Source organism: Cannabis sativa, chromosome 7, assembly GCF_029168945.1.
Source record: "Cannabis sativa cultivar Pink pepper isolate KNU-18-1 chromosome 7, ASM2916894v1, whole genome shotgun sequence".
Classification (NCBI taxonomy): domain Eukaryota; kingdom Viridiplantae; phylum Streptophyta; class Magnoliopsida; order Rosales; family Cannabaceae; genus Cannabis; species Cannabis sativa.
In genome coordinates, this window is record NC_083607.1 from 53658023 (window position 1) to 53685797 (window position 27775).

General features: G+C 36.6%; 1 protein-coding gene across 1 annotated transcript in view; it reads left to right on the forward strand.

The window, feature by feature from the left end:
* LOC115709473 (callose synthase 10) overlaps positions 1-27775 on the forward strand; it is a 125371-nt gene that overhangs the window by 45207 nt on the left and 52389 nt on the right. Inside the window, exons 21-34 of the mRNA XM_030637591.2 lie at positions 2511-2596; positions 2681-2708; positions 2888-2985; positions 3129-3210; positions 3302-3462; positions 3555-3675; positions 4091-4188; positions 4283-4373; positions 4461-4621; positions 4719-4828; positions 5315-5449; positions 5657-5725; positions 5818-5989; positions 26232-26346. Of these exons, the coding sequence (XP_030493451.1) occupies positions 2511-2596; positions 2681-2708; positions 2888-2985; positions 3129-3210; positions 3302-3462; positions 3555-3675; positions 4091-4188; positions 4283-4373; positions 4461-4621; positions 4719-4828; positions 5315-5449; positions 5657-5725; positions 5818-5989; positions 26232-26346 (1527 nt within the window). The remainder of the gene's footprint in view (positions 1-2510; positions 2597-2680; positions 2709-2887; positions 2986-3128; positions 3211-3301; positions 3463-3554; positions 3676-4090; positions 4189-4282; positions 4374-4460; positions 4622-4718; positions 4829-5314; positions 5450-5656; positions 5726-5817; positions 5990-26231; positions 26347-27775) is intronic.

Genomic DNA, 27775 nt, shown 5'->3' on the forward strand with positions numbered 1-27775 from the left:
CTTTCAATTTCCTTTCATACTGATTTTCCACTTCAATTTTCCATTCTCTGAATTTCTCAAGACATTCATTTTTGGTTTTAAGTAAATAAACCCATACATGCCTACTGAAATCATCTACAATGGACAAGAAATAGTGTTTACCTGAGTGAGTTCCAACCTTGTGAGAACCCCATAAATCAGCATGAACATATTCTAGTGGTCTTTTAGAACAATGGTGGCCAGCCATGAATTTCAATCTGTGATGCATTCCCAACACACATGCTTCACAAAAAGGTAATGAGTTCGGTTTGAAATTGCCTAAGAGCCCTTGCTTGGTCAGTTCTTTAATCCCTTGCTCACTCATGTGACCCATCCTTTTATGCCACAGTTCCATCTCAGTTTCTTGGTGTTGCACAACACTAGCTTCACAAGCCATTACTGTATCTCCTTGCAGAATGTACAAACCATTCTTCTTTTCACCTTTCATGATAGTAAGAGACCCCTTTGCAATTCTCATCTGACCATTGTTAGACTTGTAACTGTAGCCTTCATCTTCAAGAGTACCAAGTGATATTAAATTCCTTCTAAGTTCTGGTATATGCCTTACTTCATGTAACATTCGAACAGTACCATCAAAGTGCCTAATAGCAACCTTTCCAATGCCAATTACCCTGCAAGAATTGTCATTTCCCATTAGTACAGTACCAGAATTTACTTTCCTATAGTCAATAAAATTTTCAAGAATAGGACACATATGGTATGTGCATCCAGAATCAAGAATCCATTCATTTGTGATTCTTTGATCTGAAACCATGTACAAGTCACCATCAGATGAGCAACGATCTGATTCTTCAACATTAGAAGCTGAATCATGCTTCTTTTCTCTGTCTTCTTTGAGTTTGTTCTTGAACTCAATGCAAAACCTCTTGATGTGACCTACTTTCCCACAGAAATAACATTTTCTGTCCTTATGGTATTTTCCTCTTGATTTCGATCTTGATTGGGATCTATGTTGGCCTTTGAAATGATCCTTTCTGTAGTGATCTCTGCCCCTATTGTTGTCTCTTCCTCTGGCCAAGTAAGCTTCATCTTTGACATTGTCTTTCTCCTTGGACATTTCTTGTTCTTTGGACTTCAAGGCTCCAAGAACATCATCAAGGGTGAGAGTATCTCTTCCATACTTGATCACAGCCTTTAATTCTTGGTATGTAGGTGGCAAAGATTTGAGAAGAATGACAGCTTGGCTTTCTTCATCAACCTCAAGTTAGCCAACCCTATAATGATTTGGTTAAATACATCAAGGTTATCATCTAAAGACAAATGAGAAGACATTTTAAAACCATATAAAGATTCTAACAAATTAATCTTGTTAGTTAGAGAGGGTTTCATGTAAATCTCTTCAAGCTTGCTCCATAGTTCTCGAGCTGTCTTCATATTCTGAACCTTTCTTCTCACTGTATTAGACAAGTACATTATGAGTGTAATATGCCAATTCCTCCATATCTTCAAGTTCTTCCTTCTGCAACTTGTCAGTGAGTTCTTCCTTGGGTTTCAATGCCTTGGCCACTTTTTGATGAACAAGAATTCCCTTCAAACTTTCCCTCCATAGGCCAAAGTCCCCTGTCCCATTGAACTTCTCAAGTTCAAATCTTGCTGATCCTGTCATAACTGGTTGCAGATGAGTCTTGATTGAATCTTGATTCTTGACTTCCTCAATTGGATCTTGAACCTAAGCTCTGATTTTGTTGTAATTCCAGCGGAAATAACATTGAGGATTCAATCATAAAATCTGCAATAATCTCAACACTTTGACAGCACTAATGAACATAAACCAATTAATCAACACAATGAATCAAACCCGAAATCAAATAAAGAATAACACACGATTTTATCCTGGTTCCGGTCCTAGAGATCAATGTGATCCCTGGCCATACTCCAGCTGAGAAACATCACAAATCTTCATTAATATATGAATAAGAGAGCAACAGTACAATTACAATAACCAGAGCAATCACAGCTTAGATGGCACTCGATACACACCAGAGAAAACAGTCACAGTTTTCTCTCTATCAACCCGTGTACACCCCTTTGTTCTTGACCCTCTTCAAGAACAGAACTCTCAGCTTAGAACCCTAAGCAATTCTCTCTTCAATCCTCTCTCTTATTCTCTCTCTTCTACCTTCTGTTCTCTCACCTTTCTAAAATAAAAATACTAGACTTATATATATACCCCCAACTCAAACAAGGATCACCAACTAACTAACTAACACAACCCAAAGTTAGTTAAGTTAGTTGGTTTAAATGAGTTGGATAATAAGTTGGTTTAGAGGATCAATTTCCACAATTTCTGATATTAATTAGAATATTAATATGGTGATTGCATCCTTAATCAAATATGCATTTATTAGCAGCTATCAATAGAACACATTTATGCTATCAATTTCTCATTCACAGGTTAGCCAAAAATCGACTATTTATCATATAATAAATTAAAATGACTTTCCAACATCTTGTTTGTTGGTTTGTTTCAGATACGCTCAATGGAAATGGTGCGTAAGCGTTTTGAAAGTTTTCCAGAAGCCTTTGTAAAGAATCTTGTCTATCCACAAACAAAAAGGTGATTAACAGAAAGAGTTTTGGAACTACTTAATTGTTACCTAATAATTTTATTAATTGTATTGTTCAATGTTTGCTCTTTTAGGCTGCCCTTCAACAGACAATTATCTCAGGTGAGATTCTTAAATTTATTTCTTGCTATAGCATGCAGTACTTCAGATTTCTAGGAGGTATCTGTATTCTTCTGTTTTTTGTGGCTTGGATAGTTTACTTGTATCACTTGACTATCTGCTGCTTCTTGTTCTGAATTACAAAATGAGCTCGAGCTGTAATTATTACTTGGTCTATTCAGGACTCTCAGGATACGGACAAGACATATGCTGCGATGTTTTCTCCATTTTGGAATGAAATTATCAAAAGTTTGCGTGAAGAAGATTATATTAGTAATAGGTAAACAAATTTCAATTTTTATCAAAGACTAAAAATATGGGTACTGATCGTGTTTATGTTTTATGTTTTTTTATTTTTATAAAACCGTGTTTATGTTTTGTGATTATATGATGGATTCTTAATGATTTCTATGCATTATTCAGGGAGATGGACTTGCTTTCTTGTCCAAGCAACGCAGGAAGTCTTGGATTAGTGCAGTGGCCTTTGTTCCTTCTCAGTAGTAAGGTGGAAGTTTAATCTGATTTTACTTGGCAAAGATTATGACTACACATTTCAGTCCCATACTCGGACGTCATTTTTGTTTTCTTTGCATTAGATTTCGTTGGCTATTGATTTAGCCATGGATTGTAAAGATACACAAGGAGATCTTTGGAATAGCATATGCAGAGATGAATACATGGCATATGCAGTTCGGGATTGCTACTACAGTATCGAAAAACTCTTATGCTCTCTTATTGATGGTGAAGGAAGACTCTGGTATGATTTTGTCTTCATCCTCCATTATACATTCATGGATTATATTTACTAAACCCCCACACATTTGCCATTTCCTTCACCTTTTGTATTAGGGTTGAAAGGATCTACCGTGAGATAAACAACAGTATATTGGAAGGATCACTTATTATAACCTTATCGCTTAAGAAGCTTCCGGTGGTGCTAAAAAAGTTTACAGCTCTAACTGGGCTCCTGGTACTTTTTCATCATTGTAACCGTGTTTATGTTTCTGAAGAAAGCAGATATGTGTAAAGAAATATATAAGTTGATCATTACAACGTTGGTAGTAGTATTACGATGCCATGTTTTGGCACCATTATTCTGTAGTATGGTCATTTCCTTCCTTTATTACGTTTATGCTTTCATTATAACTCTTGGTAAGAGTTAAGGGAAAGCTGCTAAAATATGTTTGACGAGAAGAATATTTCCTGTTTAATAGTCCTTGATGTGTCTGTCAGTCTTTTGCACGTGTATCAAAACTTTATATTAAGTGGCTCTTCTATTGAAACTAACATTAGTTTGTTGCTTATTTTGATTTGGAATACTGGATCTAGGTATACATGTAATTTCAATTAATCTTTTTAAATATCTTATCAAACGTGTGCTCCAGTTACGGAATGAAGATCCTGATCTTTCTAAAGGAGCTTCAAAAGCTGTGTATGAACTATATGAAGTTGTCACACATAATCTTATGTCACCTGATTTAAGGTATGTGGTTTGTACACATCAGTTTCTCTTTTTTATTACCTTGGAGATCTTTGAGGTTTTCATTTGTATCCTTGTGCTGTGCATTCGACCACAGGGAGCAACTTGATACCTGGAACATTTTAGCAAGAGCAAGAAATGAAGGGCGTCTGTTTTCTAGGATAGAATGGCCCAAAGATACAGAAGCTGTAAGTTTTCTTGGTGAAATGCAACCATGGACATCTTTCTGTTATTTCCTTTGCATTTATGCTCTGTTTTTGTCTGTGTGGTCAAAGAAAGAGCTAGTGAAGCGGTTGCATCTTCTTCTTACTGTGAAAGATTCCGCAGCTAATATTCCGAAGAACCTTGAGGCAAGAAGAAGATTAGAATTTTTCACTAATTCATTATTTATGGACATGCCTTCAGCCAGGCCAGTTAGTGAAATAGTCCCTTTCTGGTACATATGAGTTTAGTTGTTGTTTGTTATAAGCCAATTTTGTTTTTCTCTGCATGAAATTATTAATTTTTCTTCTTCTGCGTGTGCTTGGGAATAGTGTCTTCACCCCCTACTACAGTGAGACTGTACTCTATAGTTCTTCTGAATTTCAAAAGGAAAATAAAGATGGAATATCAACTCTTTTCTATCTTCAGAAAATTTTCCCAGGTAATCTTTCTTCGCTCTAATTATTGTACTATAACGTTGTATTATTTCTCGGTAATTAGGTCAACTGTTATGGAAATATAGAAGCTTTTTTTCTTATTTAATTCCTTATATTTAATAAATTGTAGCCCTCATAGAATAACAGAAAGATTCTGTTAAAATGTTAGTTGTAATAGTTTATTGTTAGCTTATGGTCCAAATAGAGAGAATTTATTGTCTTGGCCCAATAGGCTTACCAAAGACGTTTTAGAGTATGTCTATAGGCTCTGAGCGTGTTAGTACATTATGACTATCTCATTATAGCCCGATATACCATACATTACAGATTATATAGTTATTATTACATGCTAATATTGACACTAAGTGAGCAACACTTAGTTATGCTTCTCCACATATAACTAAACTATCATATGATGATCTTTTATGCATTTGAGTCTCTTTCTATTACTCACCTTCTGCTTTTTTAATAAGTTTTATTTTTTATTATAGATGAGTGGACGAATTTTTTGGAAAGAATTGGTTGGGCCGATTCAACTGGTTATGCAGAATTGCAGAAAAGTTCAAGTGATGCTTTGGAGCTGCGGTTTTGGGTATCTTACCGTGGCCAGACTTTGGCTAGGACTGGTTTGATTCCTTCTATTACAACCACATATATAATATAACCCTCACTGTTTTATGTTTTTCAATTTGAGGGCGGCTTAATATCTAATTACGTACTTTTACCCTTTTCCACAATTTTTTCTAAATTTTAATAAAGAAATCCTCTCTTATAATTCTTTGTTCACTTGCATATTATAAGCAGAATAATGGCTTTTATGATTGTAATTGCAGTGCGTGGTATGATGTATTATAGAAGGGCTTTAATGTTACAGAGTTATTTGGAAAAGAGATCGTTCCGAGGTATTTTCTTTTAAAACTTTTAAATGCATTAAGTTCCTTTCTTACGATAAATGACTTACTGCCACTTTGTCACAATTTTCCTGTACCTGAAGTTGATGGATACTCTCAAGGCAGCATCCCTACAAGTCAAGGTTTTGAGTTGTCACGTGAATCACGGGCACAGGCAGATATAAAGTTCACCTATGTTGTGTCATGCCAAATTTATGGCCAACAGAAGCAAAGGAAAGCACCTCAGGCTGCTGATATATCTCTTTTATTGCAGAGGTATTGATCTCATAGACTTTTCTTAGATTAAAAATTGTCTGACAATAATAATACACAAGAATAATGAAACCCCACTAGAAATTTTGTTTGGGAGTTGGATTTTATTAGAAAAAGAAAACAGTAAAAAAAACGTAAAAAAAATAAAAGCATGGAATCTAAATAAAAAATTAATTTTCATGTTAGATTTGGACGGTTTATCCTATATATTTTCTAATCCAATTTAAATTTTAGGTTGCTAAAATTTAAGTGCAACCTGCCCAGTTTTAAAAAAAAAAATCTGTAAATCGATTAACGGTTGCGGTTTGGTCGGGTTAACCCGCCCAAATAGGCCAAACCTTTTTTTTGGTGCCAAAATGTATCAGAAATCCTTTTTGTGGAATCAGTAGCAGCGGGAACAATGGCCTTCTCAGAGATCTGAGTAGTAACAGCAAGAGATAAAGAACCCGTAGGACAACTTGAGAATGCGAACTCATTTGCGGAGGACTCAATAGAATGAGTACCCGTGAACTCGCTGAAAGTCAGATGAGCTCTTGGGATTGAGGCTGAGTCGTCTACTTCTGAGCCCGAGTTAGTAGAGACAGCTTGAAATGTAGTAACGACTTTAAGATCTTGATGTTGATCGTTGAAATAGGCCGAGTTGTGGTCGTAGATTTGGGAGAGGGACGAGTCATGGGTCTCTGTTTTGCTATTGGAGTACCGAACCAAAGACGATGAGTCTCCAAGAAAGTTGCTGGTTGCGTGAAGACATCGTGACGAGGGAGAGCTCAGACCGCCTGAGATGGTGACGACGTGAAATGAATAGAGGAAGCGAGAGAGGATGAGAATGAGAGAGACGAGTGAGTAGTCGTGGTGACTCAGTCTTAGATTTAGGGTTTTTTTTTTTTTAACTTTTACTTTTTGATAAAAATCTGATAATTATTTTTAGTAAAACCTGCCACTTTAGGTTTTTTTAATAAGATAAAATAAATAATATTTTAAAAAAATTTAAAATTAAAAATTAATAGTGTTATTCAGGTTATTTCGGGTTAAGTCGGTTTAATTGGGGGGTGACTTTATTTTCAACCCACCCAATATACAAATTGGGCATTTTTTTTGGTCAGTTTTTTCGGTTTGGTTTAGGTGTGTTATTCAGTTTAGGCGGTTTACGATAATATATGTACAGCCCTATTAGATACCAAATTTTTTGTTCAATCAACTTCTCTTCAATACAATCCTTTCAATACTTTTTTTTATATCCCCCAAAATTCTATTTTTGAAAAAGGGTTATTGAATCTTCAAGAATTACTCGAGGGGCTTTCTCATAAGGCATCTGCTAAGTTCCCTTACTTTTTTTTTTTTGAAACGAAAATGTGCATTGATAACATTAGACCTCACGGTCATTACAAAGGATATTGTTTGGGAGCGAAGAAACACACAATCGCCCATATCGATTGTTAGTGAAAGCCCAGTTAGCCACATTATGGGCCATTAAGTTACAAGATCTGTCAACAAAAGAAAAATTACAAACATCATAAAACTGAGAGAGTTGTTTACAAAATTTAGCATAGTTATCAATTTCCTAGCGAATATCCAGATCATTGAGCGAATTGATAACTACCTTAGAGTCACTCTACTGATATATTTCTAATTTTTTTCTCCTTAGCCACTTCCAAACTCAAGCAGCACGCGGCCGCTTCACCGCAGAGAGCATCATAGAACTCAAATCTAGCAGAATGAACCCCACAAACCACTCCAAGGTGATTTCTAGCCACAACTGCAATGCACATACTTTCCATCCTAACTCTAACATCACAATTTAGTTTTATCCACCCACACGTGCGGGGGGGAGGGGGGGGGGGCACCAAGCTTCTTCCAGATACGGGGAAGGAGATGGTGAATAAGAATCTCTGTAATCTGCATACGAGTAATAAATATAATCAACAATCTGGTAAATGTTGGACACACTTCGATTGTGTACCTTATCATTCCGCGCCCGCCAAATAGTATCGACAACAATCGAAGCATACAGAAACACTTCATCGTATTAATGCCTTGTTTTCCTAGACCCCAGATGAATTTGATCCAGTCCCACACGCGAATGCCTGAGTCAGAAATTGGGAAGATCCCCCAGGGGGACGATTGCCATAGATGAGTCGCCCAATTACAGTTGAGAAATAAGGGCTCCGAAATTTCCTCACCAATGCCACATTAGTCTTAGTTTTTAACGCTTTTTGTTTTAATTAAAAGATGGTGTGTGTTAGGGGATGAGTTATATTTGTTTTAGGGGTTGATGTGGCAATTATTTTATGGCACCATAAAGTATATAAGGAGAGGGGTTCTCTTAAAAGGTATTGAGAAAATTGGTAAGAGTTGAGATTCAATGTGGAGAGCCCCAATCCTCTCGAATAGATTGTAATAGGACAGAACAAGCCTCTCGAAAGCTTGTGATTTTTAATTTTTTCCATCAATTCAATAAAGTTTCTGCAAGAATTTTAGCTATCCTATTGTGTAATGACAATGGTTAATTCTATCCAACAAAGAACTTATCAGTTGCTTGGATTTCGTTGGGTGGCTAGTCACCCTAAATAATTTGGTATGCTTGGCGTTGTGGGGCGTCGAAAGAAATATGTATTCTCCGTGATAAAGCGAAAAGTGTGGAATAAGCTTAGGGGTGGAAAGCTAGTTTCTTTTCTTATGCGGGTAGGGAGGTGCTCATTAAAGCTGTAATCTAAGCTATTCCTTGCTATGTTATGAGTTGGTTCTTGTTACCCAAAAAACTTATTATCAAGCTTCATTTATGGCTGCCCATTTTTTTGGGGGGTCTTCTCAAGCGAAGAGGAAGATCCATTGGAGCTCTAGGGATGAGTTGTGTTTTCCTACAAAGAAAGGGGTTGGGTTTTCAGCATCTTAGTGATTTTAATTTAGCTCTCTTAGCTAAGCATGGGTCAAAGATTATCCATTAGCCTCATTCCTTATTACCTCAAGTTCTTTAAGCTCGTTATTTTGTTAACGTTGATTCTATGGAGGCTAGCACGAGTACATACAAGTCTTGTGTTTGCCGTAGCTTGTTATGGGGTAGAGATGTTTTGGCTGCCAGTATTCGATGGTAGGTGTAAAGCGAGAATAACATTAAAATGAATAAGGATAAATGGATTCCTCGCCCTATGGCGGTTTCTCTTAAGCTTGTGTTCACCTTGGCAAAAGGTCGACAGTGCCTACTACTTGGGTTTTGCTGATTAATTATGATGCTGCTCTTCGGGAGGCTAGTTTGGGGTGTGGCTTATGCATTTTTGTCTTGGATCTACGTGGGTTAGTGGTTGCTTCTGCTACTGTGTATAGGTAGGCTCTTTTTTAAGCTACTATTGTTTCGTCTAGGTAAGGAGCTTAGTTCCAATTGGCAGATCAGCTTCAATTGCATCGTTTCTATATCATTTCGTTCTGCGTTCTTATTGTGGTTGCTTTGGCCCTTCAGCAAGAGCACCACACACTGATTGTTGCATCCATTAAATAGTCTTCTAGTTACTCGATTGTGTGACTTGTTTTCATTCTTTTCATGAGACAAATTTTATGGGTCATGCCATTTCTTTCTTCATGTGTTGTTCTTGGTAGGTCGTTGTCATGTTGTGAGCGTAGGCAGCTTTTTTGATGACTCGTCGTTGCTAGAGTTTCTTTCTTTGTAAATAAAGCTTTCCTTTTAGAAAAAAAAATCGTCTTATTTAAGGTTAGTTTACCTTAAAACCCTAGCGTTGCACAATAATGTTGATTGTAGCTATTAACTCCAAAATTTCACAAGGTGTAATCTCGAAGTTATGATGAGTGGATTAGTTAAAAACTATGAGGTTTTCCCTTGGTGGTGATATTTGAATGTTAATCACATAGTTTAAGTCAGTTTGGGTGCCTTTGGCACTTATCAGAAGAAACACGAAATGATTGATGACTAAAGTTGTAAGGCGTGTCCTACCAGTAGTTTTAGGCATCTTTAAATTGCAAACAAGATGAATAGCAAAACATGAAAATTGTAGATCTTTTTCTCAGTTTTCTGGGGGAGCTTGAATCACCCAATTATTACTTATTTTAAGAAAGTTATGGTCAATATAATAGGGGCTACGCAATAGGAGGAATCCGAGCGAGAGAAATGTAGGAGGCTCACCCCATCAGCGATACAACGCGCCCGCACATCCCCATAAGTTACTTGGGGCCCCACAGGCTAGCTCAAAGCCTCAAAACTCCCTTAGAACCATTGGCGTTCATCCTAGAACATCCCAAGGAGGCAAGTGAACCAAAGAAGTGATTATCTCATGGCCCCTTTTTACCTCAGAATTAACTAAGTAAATATATTGAGGTCACGACAAAGAGAAACGGGAAGAGCGGAAGAGCCACAAGAAAAAGGCCTCGCTGGTCATCGTGACGCGCTGGACCTCCAAAAGGGTGTTGTCTCCATAAGAGTCTCGCCTCCTAAATGGTGTTGCCTCCATAAGAGCCTCACCTCCATAAGGGTGTCGCGTCCATAAGAGCCTTGCCTCCATGAGTGCCTCGCCTCCATAAGGGAATTGCCTCCATGAGGGTGTCCTCAATAACGAAAGTGATTTTTTTTGTGAGAATTGGAGGGGAATTCATTGGAGATAGAATTAAAGGGAGGAGCAAACACCTTAAGATATGATGAGGAATTCCAAAGGGAATTAAAGACGGCTAAGAAAGGAAGGATCTAAGGGTATGACCACGATACCTGCAAAAGCTGTGACAAAGTAGTGGACGACCGTTGGGTACAACTAGTTAGAGGTATGCATGTGTCAGTACCACCTGACACCTGAACAACAATGCCTCCACATCTCACTACCACCTACCATCATAATAGTACATGGTCACTACCACCTACCATCATAATAGTACATGGTCCCCACAGGGACCACTTACATCTTATTTTGTAAACATGGCCCATTGAGCTCAAGTATAAATACCTCTCCATTCCATTAGAGAGGGGGTTGGAACCTTGTGTATTAAGAGACCATTTTTTGAATACAGAACACATCATTCATTTTAGATTTTGAAGACATGTTCTTCGCTTCATCTTTAATCTCTCCCTCTCTCATTTACTTACATCATCTCATAATCATCCAAGCTAATTAGCAAATTAATCTAAGGTTTCCAACCGTAACTTTGTTGACAAGTTCTTGTCATTAATAGTTTGGCGCCATCTCTCGAAAGGACAAGGTTTAAGCTACGTTTTTCCTAGAAAGATCAATCAAAGTTTCAAAATGCCAAGGCATTCTCGACACCACAAAGATGTTGTAAATTTTTTGGATAACAACCGACTAGTGGTTACCATAAGAAACCTCTCAGCTTTGGTCATTGGAGAAAACCCAAGTGGATATGACCAACATGGACATTATTAAAGCCTAGAAGAATAGACAACTTAGCAAATAGAAGTCGTCATACCTACACCCAAGAAGACCATAAAGGTGGAGGTTGTACCTGAAGATACTCCGGGAAAAAGAATGAGGAAAAGCTTCAAGCCTTTGACGGCAAGAAAGGCCACCACAACAAACTATAGTGTCAGCCTTGGGAAGAGTGGCCTCAAGGAAAGATGACCTTAAGAAGTTTTCACTGAAAAGAAACCCATGACCTCACCTAAGAAGAGTTGCGTACATGCCAAAGATCCACTCACCAAAGCTACCGTTGCAAAAGAAGGACTTGAAAGCCCATTTAGTCAGTTGTGCGAGGCCCAGAGATGTGGTGTATGTGCAACTGTGGTATCGAGAGGTAATAAAATCACTTTTTAGATTGGTTGAAAGGCATTCACGTGTCTCATGGGTACGACGATCCTTAGCAAAAAACTCTCCCCAGACTTAGAACAATATCGTGGCCAAGGGGAAACCCCTGTTAAACTCACCGCACGATGGCAGAGGCAAGGAAAGCCCCCTAGAGTGCCTGAAAGGTCAAATGAGTGGAGCGAAGCCTATCACCAACAAACTTCGTCTCAAACTTGCAAGAAAAAAATCTTTGTCGAGATGCTAGAAGCCATGAAAATAGGGGTAGTGTATTAAATGAGCTTGATGCAACAACCACTAGACCTCTGACCATGGTGACGTTTCCAGACCAACCAGTGATGAAATTTTCTTAGAATAAATCGCACCCATGATGATTTATGTTGGAGAGGATAAAAGACAGTTACTGAGGTCACATGTGTCGCCCTTTTCCACAGGGACGCCACGTGTGTGCTTTTATAAATTTGTTTATATATAAACTATTGGTTTAAGAATAGTGTGATTAAATTAAAACTTTTGATAAAATTTATTCAAATTAAAACCTTAGATTTCATTCAAAATACTATTAAATTCAGGGATCCCCTTTTTGTTTATAAACTTTTACATCACATCACAAAATTACTATTACAAAATGGGGTTATATTTTCAAAACACGATCAAAAGGTGGATCTTGTCCACTGTAGCAAAGACACAGTGGTTGATATGTACATCGCTGGGCGACTTTTAACTCATGGCTGGTCCAATATTTCCTTCCTTTTACCTATACCACGAAGCACATGTGAGTCACAAAGACTCAGCAAGAAAAGCAAGTAAAACACAAACATCGCATAACACGAGAAATTATAACAATGCATAACATACAAATTCATCACGCATTATAAATACTTATTCAATACATAATCAAGCATTACCTAAATAATTATTTATCTTATAAGACAAACCGACTTTGATGCCTCAGAAAGCTTCCTTACCACTTGTTACTCACGAGCTACGTATGTCACTATCGTTACCTAATTAGGTAACAGATAAGTAAGAAACCTATCAGCGATTTCAAAGTGAGTAATTACTCATGAAAAATCGTATTTTTGCAAATGTCAATTATATATAAGAAAATATAAAAACGTATGCGTCTGCAGAAGCGGAAAGTAATTCTGTTACTGTAGAAACCAGTTTTGCAGTGACGAAACAGAACAGGCAGAATATAAAATATTTGCAGAAAAAGAAATAACTTGACACAAGAGATTTATACGTGGTATCAGTGTTATCCCGAACACTACTAGTCCACGGGGCCACGCCCAGAGAATGAAGTCAATTAATAAAGTATCAAAATTACAAAGACAATTGACTTAAACAAGTTTAGACTCCCTCTAAAGTATTGCCGCAATCCTTTGTAATCCACTTTATGAATCTGACTTCTTGAAACACCTTCAAGCCCGAACTCCCTTCGTCTTTGAAGTGTGAGTGCTTACTTCCTCCAGAAGTAAGGCTTCAACGGGTCTTCTCCCGAAGACCAAGTGCTTACTTCCTCCCGAAGTAAGGCTTTATCAAGTCTTCTCCCGAAGACCAATCTCTTGTTCAGTTAAGTAATTCTTCACAACCTCTAAGACAGAGTAAGAACAGAAATAGACAACTAGAACCTAGATGAACAACTAGGCTCTCACAAAACAAAGAAAAAACTCTCTTCTCTCAAATAAGATAAGTGCAAAAAATGATTAATGGAAGAGCACATTAGAATGGCTGTTCTCTAGGCTCTATTTATAGATCATAGAAACCTTAGAGACAGTCACAAGTTCGAATCTACAGCTGTACAAAAACTTTCCTAAGAAAACACGATCTGCAGCATCAGATTCGGATGCTGACTTAGCAGATCAGACCAGAAACGGGAAACTTGCTATAATCGGGTCCGATCCTCTATCAATGCTTGATTCCTACCAAAAACAGAGTAGATATTCTGATTGTATCAAGATACAATCGAAATCAATAAGGAAAAGGCAATAATCAAAGTTTCCCTAAAAAAGACAACTTTCCAAAAGAGAATTGCTTCTCTTTTAAGAAGATTCTAAACAAAGGAAAGTTCAGCTGAAAAGTGCAACTTTCCTAACAAGGAAAAGAGCAACTACAAACCGAATAAACAAGGTAAGAAATCGGTTATGAATGCACAAGAATCTTACCATAAAAGAAAAAATATTTTGTCAACTAACTTTCCAGAAAAGGACTTTACAATCTCCCCCTTTGGCACTTTAGATGAACAAAATATTTTTTTTACACAAAGTACCTGCAAGATAAAGTTAGCCACAACAAATAACTCTCCCTGAGTAACACAATCGAAAGCCAACAATAACTAAGGAAACATGCTAACTTTTAAACCAAAATAGTTCACAAGTACTAAACACAACTCTCCCTGGAAAAAGGGTCCAGAGTTGGTAAAAACAAATAGTTAAAAACAAAATATTACTCCCCCTTTTTGTTTATCTAAGGGCCAAAGATATCAAATAAGAAAATATAGTAATATGTCCAATCAAAAGCAAAGAAAGAAAAAGATAAAAACTTAGTCTCTGTAAAGTTTGACCAAGGAGGTCAACTGCTTGGACATTTCTTGCTGAAGTTCCTCCATGGCAGCAAGACAATTGTTCACCAGCTGAACCTCATTCTTGACTTCCTGGATTTCTGCAGCAGCAGAACTTGAACTTGCAGCAGCAGCACCAGCACCACCAGCTTTAGGCCTCTTTTGAAACACACCATCAAAATACTCCGAGGGTTGGAATGTTGGTCTAGTGATCGAAGGGTCAAGCATTTAGTGAGATTGGGCTACATTTTTCTAAGAGGATAAAACCTTAAAGATTAGATTGGGAAATACATTTTACCTCTTCGAAATGAAACAATTTGGTTCAAAATGTGGGAGGCCAAGTCAATTGAAGCTCCAGAGGTGATGCGGTATAAGAATGAGGCCACATCTTGAGACACCACGGTCTTGTTGGAGTTTGGAACCCAGTTGCTAAGAGCAAACTGCATAAGAGATGCATGAGCAAATGGGAGATGTGTAATCCAAAGACTCTCCCCCAATTTCAATTCAGACCGTGCACCAGTGAGTTCAGAGAGCATCAATTCACGATCCATAGACATAACTGTATTGGAGACATTCTCTGGAAGTTGCAAGGCTTGAGCAATGTCTTTTTCAGAAAAGGAAAACCAATGTCCCCTAACATACACTCTTCGAAAAAGTCTAGAATTCTCATCAAGAAAATCATCAGTGAGATTAGCATAGAAATCCTTAACAATGTTTGCAATGTACCCATTGAAACAAGTGAGAGTGTTTTCCCACTGATGGAATTGAATAAACTTAACAATTCCATAGACCCGATGAGCATGCAAATCATAATTCCTCTCACTTTCAAACTCACAGGTAGCATACAAATTCCAATCACGCTCATTATCACGATAACAAAATCGAGGACAGTGAGAAAGAGTTGAAGGAACGTTACCAGGAGAAGATTCCTTCATTGGCTGCTTGCCTTTGGAAGCAGCAGAAGCCTTTGCTGCTGAAGAAGAACGAGCAGGAGTTGGAGCAGATTTTGTCAATTGAGGCTTTCGCTCGAGTTCAGTGTTCTCACTGTCTGAGGAAACCCCCATGTCCTCTGGAATCTCCTTCTCGGAATGTAGAGAAGCAGATTTGTCAGAGGAGACTTCCATTGGTTCTTCTTCTTCTGAAGTAGAAGAAACTGAAGGAGGATTGGCCTTAAGCTTCTTCTTGGCTGGAGGCACTGGCTTATCACGACTTCGAGATGCTCTAAGTTCCTTCTCGACAGATGCTTGCTGGGCTCGAGTTCGAGTAGATGGACCGGTTGGAGTGGTAACAGGGACTGATGTAGCAGGAGGAGGGACTGCTAGAGGTGGAGGAGATTCCTTCGAAGATGAAGACGATGAAGACCAGGTTCTGTAAGGACGCAAAAATTTTTGAGCCACTTGCTTAGGAATGTGTTTTGGCTTCTCGGGCTGAGATTCACGCTGGGGAAGCGATGAATCTCTTGTTTTTGCAGCAGCAGGAGGCACAGTTGAAGCAGCAGGGGGTGCATTGGAAGGGGTTGCATCGGCTTCCACCATCTTTTTGGGATGCCCTAGGTTCTTAGTTCTCACCATTTTTGATCTGAAAAGGACGATGAACAGAAACAACAAGAGAGACAAGAAAATAGGTTCGGGTGGGTGGTGAGATTTAAATGACAAAGAATGGTTTAAATAAACATGGAAGCTAGAAGAGAAAAGGAAACCAATTTGAAAATTTGAAAAATAACCGCCAGCCCATGAACAAAAAAGAAACCACCCACTCTCTTGCAACTCCTTTCCCCCTTTTTTTTAAAAAAAAAAATAAAAGGAAACTAGAATAACCAACAAAATTTCCAAAAATAAGACAATCTTTCAAGATTAAAAACACATTACCATATAAAAGATCAATCTTTAATATTAAACATATCAAAATAAATCAAGGAAGATTACATATTGATACTTACCATTTAAGTACAAAATTTCCTTAGCCCATGAATCAAGTCACCACGCCTCCTTTTTTTTTTATTATTTTTAAAGAAACGAAAATAAAATAAAATATATACAATAAATATAAGAAATTCTAACCAAGCAATTTAATCAAATATCATTCAAAAAATGACAAAAAAGATACATGTTATGCTTTCAAAAGAGAATAAATAATTAGTATCTCAGGAACAAATCATACTTAATTGATGTTGAGGAAAAAGATATGCATGTTACTAAAAATTGTGAACCAGGATTTTCAATTTAATTTAGTAGAGGAGACTTACAAATTTGAACACACTTGTCAGACATAAGTGTGTGTAGTGAAAATAGGATCATTGTCCTTGGCAAGATTTTTTATTTTTTCCTTTTTCAATTTGATCCCGCAACTGGATGCTATCACACCATACTGAAGGTAGCCCTTTTCTATGGTAGTGCATCCTCATCATAGTTGCTAATTACAATGTTCCAGCTTACTCAAAAGATGGCTTTCACACCTCAGTATGGGTAGCTCTATTCCAGCAAGGGGCCTGACAAGACTGGAACAAAAATAGCTCACTCTGTATAAGTACATTATTTAATCCCAGACATAATTAAAAAGTAACATGAACCTTTTAACACAACCTCACAAAGTATGATAAGAATGAGATCGTAACTAATTATAATCCAAAAGTATAAACATGATTTGTCAAATTAAAATGAAAGAAGATTAAATGCTAGAAAAGAAAAACTTAACAATATTGTACAAAAATATGAACAAGAGAGATTTAGACAATGCAAACTCCCAAAGACTTCCTGAGGGAGTCAAAGCAACTTGAGTCTAGGGCCTTGATGAAAATATCAGCTAATTGTTTTTCAGTATCAACATATTCTAATTGCAAAGAGTTATTTTCAACAAGTTCCCTGATAAAGTGGTGTCTTATATCAATGTGCTTTGTTCTAGAATGTTGAACAGGATTTTTGGAAATATTTATGGCACTAGTGTTATCACAAAAGATAGTTAAAACACCCGATTCAAATCCATAATCAATCAACATTTGTTTTAACTATAACAGTTGAGTACAACAACTTCCAGCAGCAATGTACTCAGCTTCGGCTGTGGACAATGAAATGGAATTTTGTTTCTTGCTATGCCAAGATACTAGATTGTTTCCAATAAAGAAACAACCTCCACTTGTGCTCTTTCAATCATCAGCATTGCCTGCCCAATCTGCATCACTAAAACAAGCAAGGTTAGAATTAGTACCTTTAGAATACCAAATTCCATAATCAAGAGTACTATTAACATATCGAATAATCCTTTTTACAGCTGATACATGAGATTCCATAGGATTACTTTGATATCTAGCACAAACCCCCACACTGTAACAAATATCTGGACGACTAGCAGTTAAATACAATAGACTTCCAATCATGCTACGATAAAGTGTAGTGTCTACCTTTACTCCATTTTCATCTTTTGTCAATTTCAATGTGGTGCTCATTGGAGTACTTACCTGCTTAGCAGACTCAAGACCAAACTTCTTGACAAGATTCTTAGCATACTTACTTTGAGATACAAATGTACCTCCTTCCATTTGTCTAACTTGTAGACCAAAAAAGAAAGTAAGCTCACCAACCATGCTCATTTCAAATTCACTTTTCATTTAATCAACAAAAACCTGCACTTCATGGTTAGATGTAGAACCAAAAACTATATCATCAACATAAATTTGAGCAATGATAAAATTAGATTTTTTATGCTTGATGAAAAGAGTTTTATCCACACTACCTCTTTGATAATCATGAGAAAGTAAAAATTGAGTCAACCTTTCATACCAAGCTCGTGGAGCTTGTTTCAGACCATACAAAGCTTTTTCAAGCTTGTACACATGGTCTGGAAATTGAGGATCTTCGAATCCTTTTGGTTGCTCAACATAAACTTCCTAACTCAAAATACCATTTAGGAAGGCAGATTTTACATCCATTTGAAACAATTTAATATCCAAAATACAAGCAATGCACAAAAGTAAACGAATTGATTCTAATCTTGCAACAGGAGCAAAAGTAAACCTTCTACATGTGTGTATCCTTGTGCCACCAATCTAGCCTTGTTTCTCACGATTGTACCGAACTCATCACTTTTATTTTTAAAACTTTTTTCCAATTATATTGATACCTTTTGGTCTTCGGACCAAAATCCAAACCTTGTTGCGAACAAATTAGTTGAGTTCCTCTTGCATTGCATTGAGCCATTCTTCAAAAGTCATGGCTTCCTTCACATTTTTCGGTTCATATTGAGAAACAAAACAAAGAAAGCTAATCAAATTAACATACCTTCTTCGAGTTACCATGCTTTCTTCAGGATTTCCAAGAATGAGATCTTTTGGATGATTCAATTTGACTCTGGTGCTTGGTTCCTTCTGGATAGAATCAGTGATGATATTTGGATGAGTCAAGATAGACGGTTCTGGTTCTTCAGTCTTAGTTGCAGCAGTAGATTCGTCATTTGCAGCATCAGAGTTGGGTTCTGCTACATCAGGATTTGCTTTTGCTGCTTCTGGAGGAGTATCCATAAGACAATCTATCTTGGCTTATGTGGAAAACTTTGAAAAATCTTTAAAATCATCAACAACCACATTAGTTGATTCCAAAAAAATTTGAGATCTCATGTTATAAACACGATAAGCTCTACTGTTTAAGGAATATCCAATAAAAATACCAACATCACTTTTAGCATCAAATTTACCAATATGCTAACGATCTCTATAAATATAACACACAAATCAAAAAACATGAAAATGACTTACATTGGGGCGTTTACCTTTCCAGATTTCATAAGATGTTTTTGAGGTACCTGTACGAATAAACACTCTGTTTATTATATAGCAAGCTGTGTTAATAGCTTCAGCCCATAAACGCTTTGTCAACTTCTTGCTATTTAACATCACCCTTACCATTTCCTGCAATGTTCAATTCTTCCTCTCAACAACTCCATTTTGTTGAGGAGTTTTGGGAGCTAAAAATTCATGAGTTATACCTGTAGACATACAAAAATCATCATACACAGAATTTTCAAACTCCTTACCATGATCACTCCGAATTTGAACAATTTTCCCAATATTACAACCTTTTTCAACTCTTAATCTCAAACAAAGAGTTTTAAAGGCATCAAAAGTGTCTGACTTTTCTCTTAAAAAATCTACCCAAGTGAAACGAGAGAAATCATCAACACAAACAAAGATATATCGTCATTCAAACTTTCAACTTGAATTGGACCCATAAGATCCATGTGAAGCAATTCCAATACTTTTGAGGTATTGATATCAAACACAAGTTTGTGAGTGATTTTTAATTGCTTCCCAAGTTGACATGGTTCACACTTACCAACACTTTCTTTACCAAGCTTGGGTAGACCTCGAACAATACCTGCATTTGAAATTTTTTTTCAGGTTTTTATAATTAATATGCCCAAGCTTGGCAAGCCACAAATTCATGGTGTTGTTGATAGCTGAATGACAAGTAAACACAGGAGTTAGGGTATAACAGTTATCATTGGATCGAAATCCTTGCAAAATACATTCATTATCGTCATTAAGTACATAGCTATGATCACTATCAAAAGAGACAGTATACCCTTGATCACAAATTTGACTAATGCTATGTAAATTAGCCCTTAGTCCTTCACTAACATCACATTTTTCAGTCTAGGTAACCCTTCAAAATTTAGAGTTCCCATACGAACGACTTTTCCAGCTAAGCCATTGCCAAAAGTGACTTCTCCACATTGCATAGGCCGAATGTTAGTCAAAAAGTCTTTGTAACTTGTCATATGTCTAGAGCAACCATTGTCAAAAGACCACATTTAAGATGCAGCACTTTTATTAGAAAAACCAGCTAGACAATTTTTCTTAACCCATATTTGTTTCAAACCTTTATGTTTCTTTTGAGATTTTTCCAAATTACCAAAATAATTTGTTTTAAACAAATTTTTCAACGTGAAACATTTAGGTTTGATATGTCCTTTTCTACCACAAAAATGACAAGTAGAAACAAATCTTTTTACCTGTGATCTTACTTTTTTCGTAAATTCTGGAGATTTTGTGGCAGCAGAAACAGCTTCTGCTACAACAGGCTGTGAGACTGTTGCAGCAGACTTCACATTTGAAGCCTCAGGAAGATTCGTTGGAACACTAGATTTTACAAACGTCGTGATTCTAGAACTTTCCATACCATTCGATCCAATGCCAGCAAAACCTCTTTGACCTGCATTCTGAGCTTTTTCAAAAACAGAAGATCCAGGATTAAGCATTTGAACATTTTTCTTAAAATTTTCAAGTTCCTTCTTTAAGAGAGTGATTTTTTCATCTTTAGCACAAAAATCTCTCTCATACTCTTTTATTTTTAGTTCACACATTTCAATTTGATGAGACAATTTTTTATTCAATTTATTCAACTCTCTATTTTCAGAAGTAACCTGAATCCATTTTTCATACATGACTTCGTATGATTCAGCAAGAGACTCTTCACAGATCTCAGACTCATCTGAATCTGATTCCTCTTGTTTAGTGGTATTATTCAAACATACCAATCTAGCTTTCACCTGTGAATCACACAACACATTAGTCATAATTAGGGCAACATTCTCAGAATTATCTTCATCACTCTCGGTTTCATCATCACTCCAAGTGACATTGAAACTTTTCTTATTCTTTTTCAAAGTGTTTGCACACTCAGATTGAATATGCCCAAAACCTTCACATTCCCTGCACTGAATTCCCTTTTTGTTAGAAACAGATGGTTTAACAAGAGTGTTTCCCTTTGAAAATTTCGAAATATTCTTTTTATTTCCCATCTTTTTCATATATTTCTGAAAATTTTTTGTTAATAAAGCAATCTCATCATCACATTCACTATCAGAATTTTCATTATCAGCAACTTTCAAAGCGATACTTTTACCTTTATCAGCAATGGATTTGGGTTTGTCCTTTTGTTTAATTTGTTAATTTAGTTCAAAAGTACACAAGGAACCCATTAATTCTTCTACCTTCATTGCGCTAAAATCATTAGCTTCCTCCATTGCCAAAAGCTTAGTACCGAACCTCTCTGGAAGAATTCTAACAATTTTTCTCACGAGAACAGAATCATCAAGTTTTTCACCAAGAGCAAAATATTCGTTAGCAATATCAGATAATTTTTCATAGAATTCAGTTAAAGTTTCATTATCTGACATTCCGAGTTCATCAAATTTAGTTTGAAGCATAATAAATCTAGATCGCTTAACATCAGAAGTTCCCTCAAACTGAGTTTGAAGGATCTCCCAAGCTTCCTTGGCAGAAACACAAGATGATATAAGTTTGATATAACCTTCACCTACACCATTAAATATAGCATGCAAGGCTTTGCTATTGTAGGCAAAAAGTTTATCATCTTTAATAGACTATTCCAGTTCAGATTTTATAGTAGTATTACCTGAAGAGTCTGTCTCAACTAGAAGAGACCAACCTGATAGAACCATCCTCCAAGCTTTCTTATCTTGAGATTTGATGAAGGCCCTCATTCTAACTTTCAAATAAGGATAGTTAGAATCATTAAGCAATGGTGGTCTAGAAATAGAACTTCCTTATGCAAAAAATGACATTTTAACACAAAAACGTTATAGGACCACGCTAAGAGTTTAATGTCCCGCTCTGATACCAATTGAAAAACCGTGTTTTTTATTACAAATGTTAATAATATATAAGAAAATATAAAACTGTATGCGTACGCGAAGCGTAAAGTAATTACGTTATTGCTAAAACCGCTTTGCAGTGACAAAACAGAACAGGCAGAATATAAAATATTTGCAGAAAAATAAATAACTTGACACAAGAGATTTATACGTGGTATCAGTGTTCTCCCGAACACTACTAGTCCACGGGGCCACGCCCAGAGAAGGAAATCAATTAATAAAGTATCAAAATTACAAAGACAATTGACTTAAACAAGTTTAGACTCCCTCTAAAGTATTGCCGCAATCCTCTGTGTGCTACTCCCAAACGTCTTGTGTCGTGTGCAGCCCTGTGCTTGCTTGCCTCGTCTCGCTCCCCGTGAAATGTATGACGCTTACATATATATATATATTCTCACCCTATCTTTATATTATATATATACACACACTCTCACTCCCATTCTTTATTATGTGTATATAAGAATAAGGCTTATTCTTATATATACACACTCGTATAATTTCACAATTCCACTCAACATGCGAGGCTAAAGTTACTTAGTCTCCATATAAGAATAAGGCTACCAAAAGAGTGAGTGGAATGGATGGAATGAAATATCACTTTCAAGGTGAGAGGAAAAATAGAAGAGATAACCACTACCGTGGACATGACACTTGCAAAGGGACCATTACTTCCTCGATCCAAATATAAGAGGCATTCGAGATGTCATGCGAAGCATATAATGGGAGCAGGAAGTCAAGTCGTGGAGACCAACATCTACATCCCTCCACAAGAGCTTCCATGGACCTAATGACGAAAAGATAGATCTCCAACATCGTTGTCACAAAAAAAAGAAAAGAAAAATAGGTAACCTCGATGACCTCGAAACCCTGTGTTGAAGTTTCATTGCAATAAAGAACACCTTACGTGTCCATCGCTATAAATACCGCTACACAATTAGGGGGCAAGAAAGGGTAAAGGAGTAAAAAATGATCTTAAACAAACAAGGATCATCTGGCCTTGGTTGCAACAAGAGAAAAAGAACAAGTATGCTTTGAGAAACTCCTTACCCCCAAACACGATCTTAAGTCTAAGTAGCTAAGGTGCCTAAACTGAAGTATAGGAAGCTAAGGCACCTAGCAGCAAGAGGATCTTGAAAGATGCTCCTAAAAAAATAGTACCATAAAACGAGAAGGACGCTTCTCAATAGACGCACATAAAAAGTTGAGATAGGTTCACAGAATGCATACTCCCTTACATTACACAGATAATAAGAGAGAGACTTGGCCTAGAAATCCCATACTCGCTCATTACAAAAGTAAACAAATCGTAAGAGGGAGACCGGACTCAAAGTACCCATACTCGCTCAATAGAAAAGTCACAAACCATTGGCTTACCTTGCAGGGAGAAAGAGCCATTGGTTTACACGATACATGAACACCATAATAGTGGCTAACGTAGCTCATGAGGCCAAGAGTCCCCCACTAAGGGTACCACATACAATAAATGACCCTAAGGCATATGTGCCAAAAGAGGCAAATAACTTGTAAAAAATAAAATAAATAAAGGGTGACTTAGCAGCAATTATGCAAAAAGGTAATGTGAAAATTGAAGGGATCCAAAGTTCACTATAAGTGTCACATATATAACAAGAAGTGACGAGAGCAACCCAAGATGTTTGAGAACCTAAAGAGAGACTTTTGACTCTCAAGTGTCTAAGACCCCAATAAAGGTCAAACCTCCAACATGACCAAGATCCTAACGAAGAACCAACACCCATGCAAGATTACCATTTTATGGACCTCAGAGTTGAACTCGACAAATAAACGATGTAAGGAATGTCGTTCTACAAGGGCTAAATAATTAGCAAAATACAAATAATTGCATACTTTGTAGAAGATTCCAAGAAGGGTTGTGGATCAAATAGTTTCTCATCGAAAGTGTCATTTATCATAAAAGAGATTTCTCAACGAAAAGTTCTTTCCATGTACTAAAGAGGAAAGTCTGAAAAAATCGTTTCACTATGACATGAAAGAAAAGCTTATAAGAGAAGGTCTCCCAATGTGACGAGCCTCAAGCTACAGTCACGAGAGAAGCCTCAAGATATAAAAACCTTAATGAGACCACAACGATTCATGCACAAGGAAAAGTCTCCCAAACATCACTACTACCACCAAGGCAAGAGCTAGAAGATATGAGAATGATAATACACAACAACAGTTGTGGTAATTATTAAACTTGTGACCTTTACTTTCTTTGTTGAAAACATAATTGCAGGGCGATGATCACCAAACCAAGTACTAATTCGACAAAACAAACTTCAACATCCCACAAGAGTATTTGCAGTAAGAAGGGTCAAGATCCCAACCCTCGTGTATAACATTGGTTACTTAAGATCTCCATGCAAAATATTATATGGATAGCAAACCTAAGTGTAATTCTTGAAGAGGTGTTTCACAAAACGTGAAAATCCACTAAAGCTACTAATGAGGAGTCTAGAATCAAGAGTTCATATGAGCACTTAAAAGTACACTTATGAACTTGAGGGCAAGTGTTAACCTTTAAATTTCACAAGTTGTAATCTCGATGTTATGATGAGCGGATTAGTTAAAAACTAAGAGGGCTTCCCTTGGTTATGATATTTGAAGGTTAATCACATAGTTTAAGTCAGTTTGGGTGCCTTTGACGCTTATGGAAAGAAACAGGTAAAATTGATGAATAAAGCTATAAGGCGTGTCATACCAGTAGTTTTACGCATCTTTAAATTCCAAATTAGATGAAGAGCAAAATATTACAGTTGTAGATCTCTTTCTCAACTTTCTAGGAGATCTCAGATCACTCAATTCTGACTTATATTACGAAAGTTGTGGTCAATATACTAAGTGAGAGAAATGTAGGAGGCTCACCGCCATCAGCAAGATGACGCACCTACATGTCCCCATAATAAACCTGTGGCCCGCGGGCCATCCCAAAGCCTCAAAACTCAATTAGGATCATTGGCATTCATCTTGAAACTTCCTAAGGAGATATGTGAACTAAAGAAGGTAACTATCTCATGGCCCTTTTTGATCCTGGAATTCACTAAGTAAAAATATTGAGGTCACGAGAAAAAGGAAAAGCCACGAGGGGAAGAGCCACGAGAAAAAGGCCTTGTTGGTAATCATTTTACCCCGCACCTCCAAAAGGATGTCACGTCCATCAGAGCCTCGCCTTTGTAAGGGTGTTGCCTCCATAAGAGCGTTGGAATTGCCTCCATGAGGGAGTCATCATTAACGAAAGTGACTTTTTGTGAGCATCGGAGGGAAAGTCATTAGAGATGGAATTAAAAGGAGGAAGCAAGTACCTTGAGATATGATGAGGAATTCCAAAGGGAATCAAAGGCACGCCTAAGAAATGACTAATTGGAGGGTACGACCATGACACCTGCAAAAGCTGAGACAAAGTAGTGGATGTACATCGGGTGCAATTTCTAAAGGCGTGCTTGTGTCAGTATCACCTGACACCTAACTAACAATGCCTTCATCTTACTACCACCTGTAATCATAATAGTACATGGTCCATATAGGGACCACTTACAGCTCATTTTGTTAACAAGACCAATAGAGCCCAAATATAAATACCTCTCCATTCCATTAAAGAGAGGGTTAGAATCTTGTGTATTGAGAGATCATTGTTTGAATAAAAAACACATTATTCATTTTAGATTTCGAAGACATGTTCTTCACTTCATCTTTAATCTCTCTCTCTCTCTCTCTCTCTCTCTCTCAATTATTTCCATCATCTCATACTCATCCAACCTAATTAGCAAATTGATCCGAGATTTCCAACCATAACATCGTACACAAGTTCTTGTTGTCAACATTCGCTATTTGTTGTTTAAGAACATCTTTAGTCATGCTCTCTATACACACTTAGCTAAAATAGAGAGTCAGCCTTAAAAAAATGAGCGCCAACCATACAAAAAATGGCTCCCTATAATAGAGAATTGATAGAAAGGTTTTTATTTTTTTGCTAAAATTTTTTAATAGTATTTTAATCAAAAGTACTATTACTTTATCATGATTTTATTAAATTATTTTATATTTGACAAATTTAATTATAAAAAATTATATTTAACAAATTCATATTATAATATATTGTTAAAATAATCAAATATTAACTAAAATACAGAGCATGATTAGAGCAAGAATACAAAAAATAACTATATTTAAGCAACAAAAAAAAAGTACCATTAGAATGAGGCACTTCGAGTTGCTATTTATTTTGTTCTTGGATTTTTTCACATAGGAATGAGGCACTTAGAGTTGCTTTCATACAAGTTGAAGATGGTGGTGCTGATGGAAAGGGTCCTAAAGAATTTTATTCTAAGCTTGTTAAAGCTGACATACATGGAAAAGATCAGGTAAATCATTGCTTTGAATTGTTGGTTCCTGTGGTCTTAAACATTAGTATTTTAGCCGAAAAAAGTGCACGTCTTTAACTTTTATTATTAACAAATGTTAGGTATTTTTGCTGCTAAAATAGTGTTGGTATTTAAATATTATAATTAACCAATATTAAGTATTTTTGTCACTGAAAACTATTTTTTTATATATAAAATCAAACTAAACATAAAATTTATCCAATTATGAGAATTTTAAATTGAGTATTTAAGCATTACATTCTTTAAATATTGATATTTTACAACAATTTAGCCTAATAAAAAATAAAAACTATTACTGAGTTGTATTAAGGGTCAAAGGCTGCAACAAACTCACAGGTCTCTGATGTTCAACCTTAATTTTCTGACAAGTTAAACACTTGGATACGTAATCTCTTGATGGTACCTTGATGCAACGAGTAAGAAGTGGTCTGAGCCTCATCAAAAATCTCTTTTATGAGCACACCACTATTCGGGACACAAAACCAATTTTTATAAAGTAACATTCCACTATATGATACTGAGAAATCTTTAGCCCGGTCTGCTAAAACATCCTTCCAAGACTTAACTAACTTAGGGTCTTCCATTTGAGCACTTCTGATCCTTTCTAACAGATCAGTCTAAAGCGCCAAATTACTAAGTTTTCAAAACACAAACTCAATACCTTCCTTAACCATGTCGGTCGCTAACTGAGGAGAGATTATCTTCGAACTGAAAACCTGCTCGGGACCATTCTGTTGGAAATTATTTTACCAGGATCTTAGATCTACTCACAAGTATGTTGATTAACACCCTAAATATGAACTTTCTAAAACGATGAAATAAACACATATAAAGTTTAAGAAACCTTACATTGGGTGCAGCGGAATTAAATGACTCCTTCCGTTTAGATCTCTAACCCTTGTATCCTTTCTGTAGCAGAGTATTATCAAGATCTGAACCTGGATCTCTTTCTCTAAATCTTTGATGCTAAAACTCCTATGCTGATGATCTTTCTTCACGATCTTCCTCACTATGATTGAGGTATTGCTGGCTGTGTGTGGGCACTACTCTAACCACTAAGGGGTTTCGAAATTATCAAGGAAGAGAGAGAGAGAGAGGGTGGCGGCCAAGGTAGAGAGAGAAAGGCTCAGGTTTTCTGAATCAGAAGTGTAATTTTCCTGAAGCCTTCACTATCTATTTATAGCATTCCACTAGGGTTAGGTTTGAATTATTTGGCATTAAAATAATGAAAATATCAGTTTAAATTGCCTACAAAAGTGGCCGGCCATGGCTTATTGGGTTTGGGCCTTGCTTTTTGCAATTTTGCAGTTTTAAAACTTTTATATCTGATTTTCTCAAAAACGCCAATTTTCTAATTCATCTATTTAAATGTCAATTTTAACTATTTAATAACTATAAATAATTATTA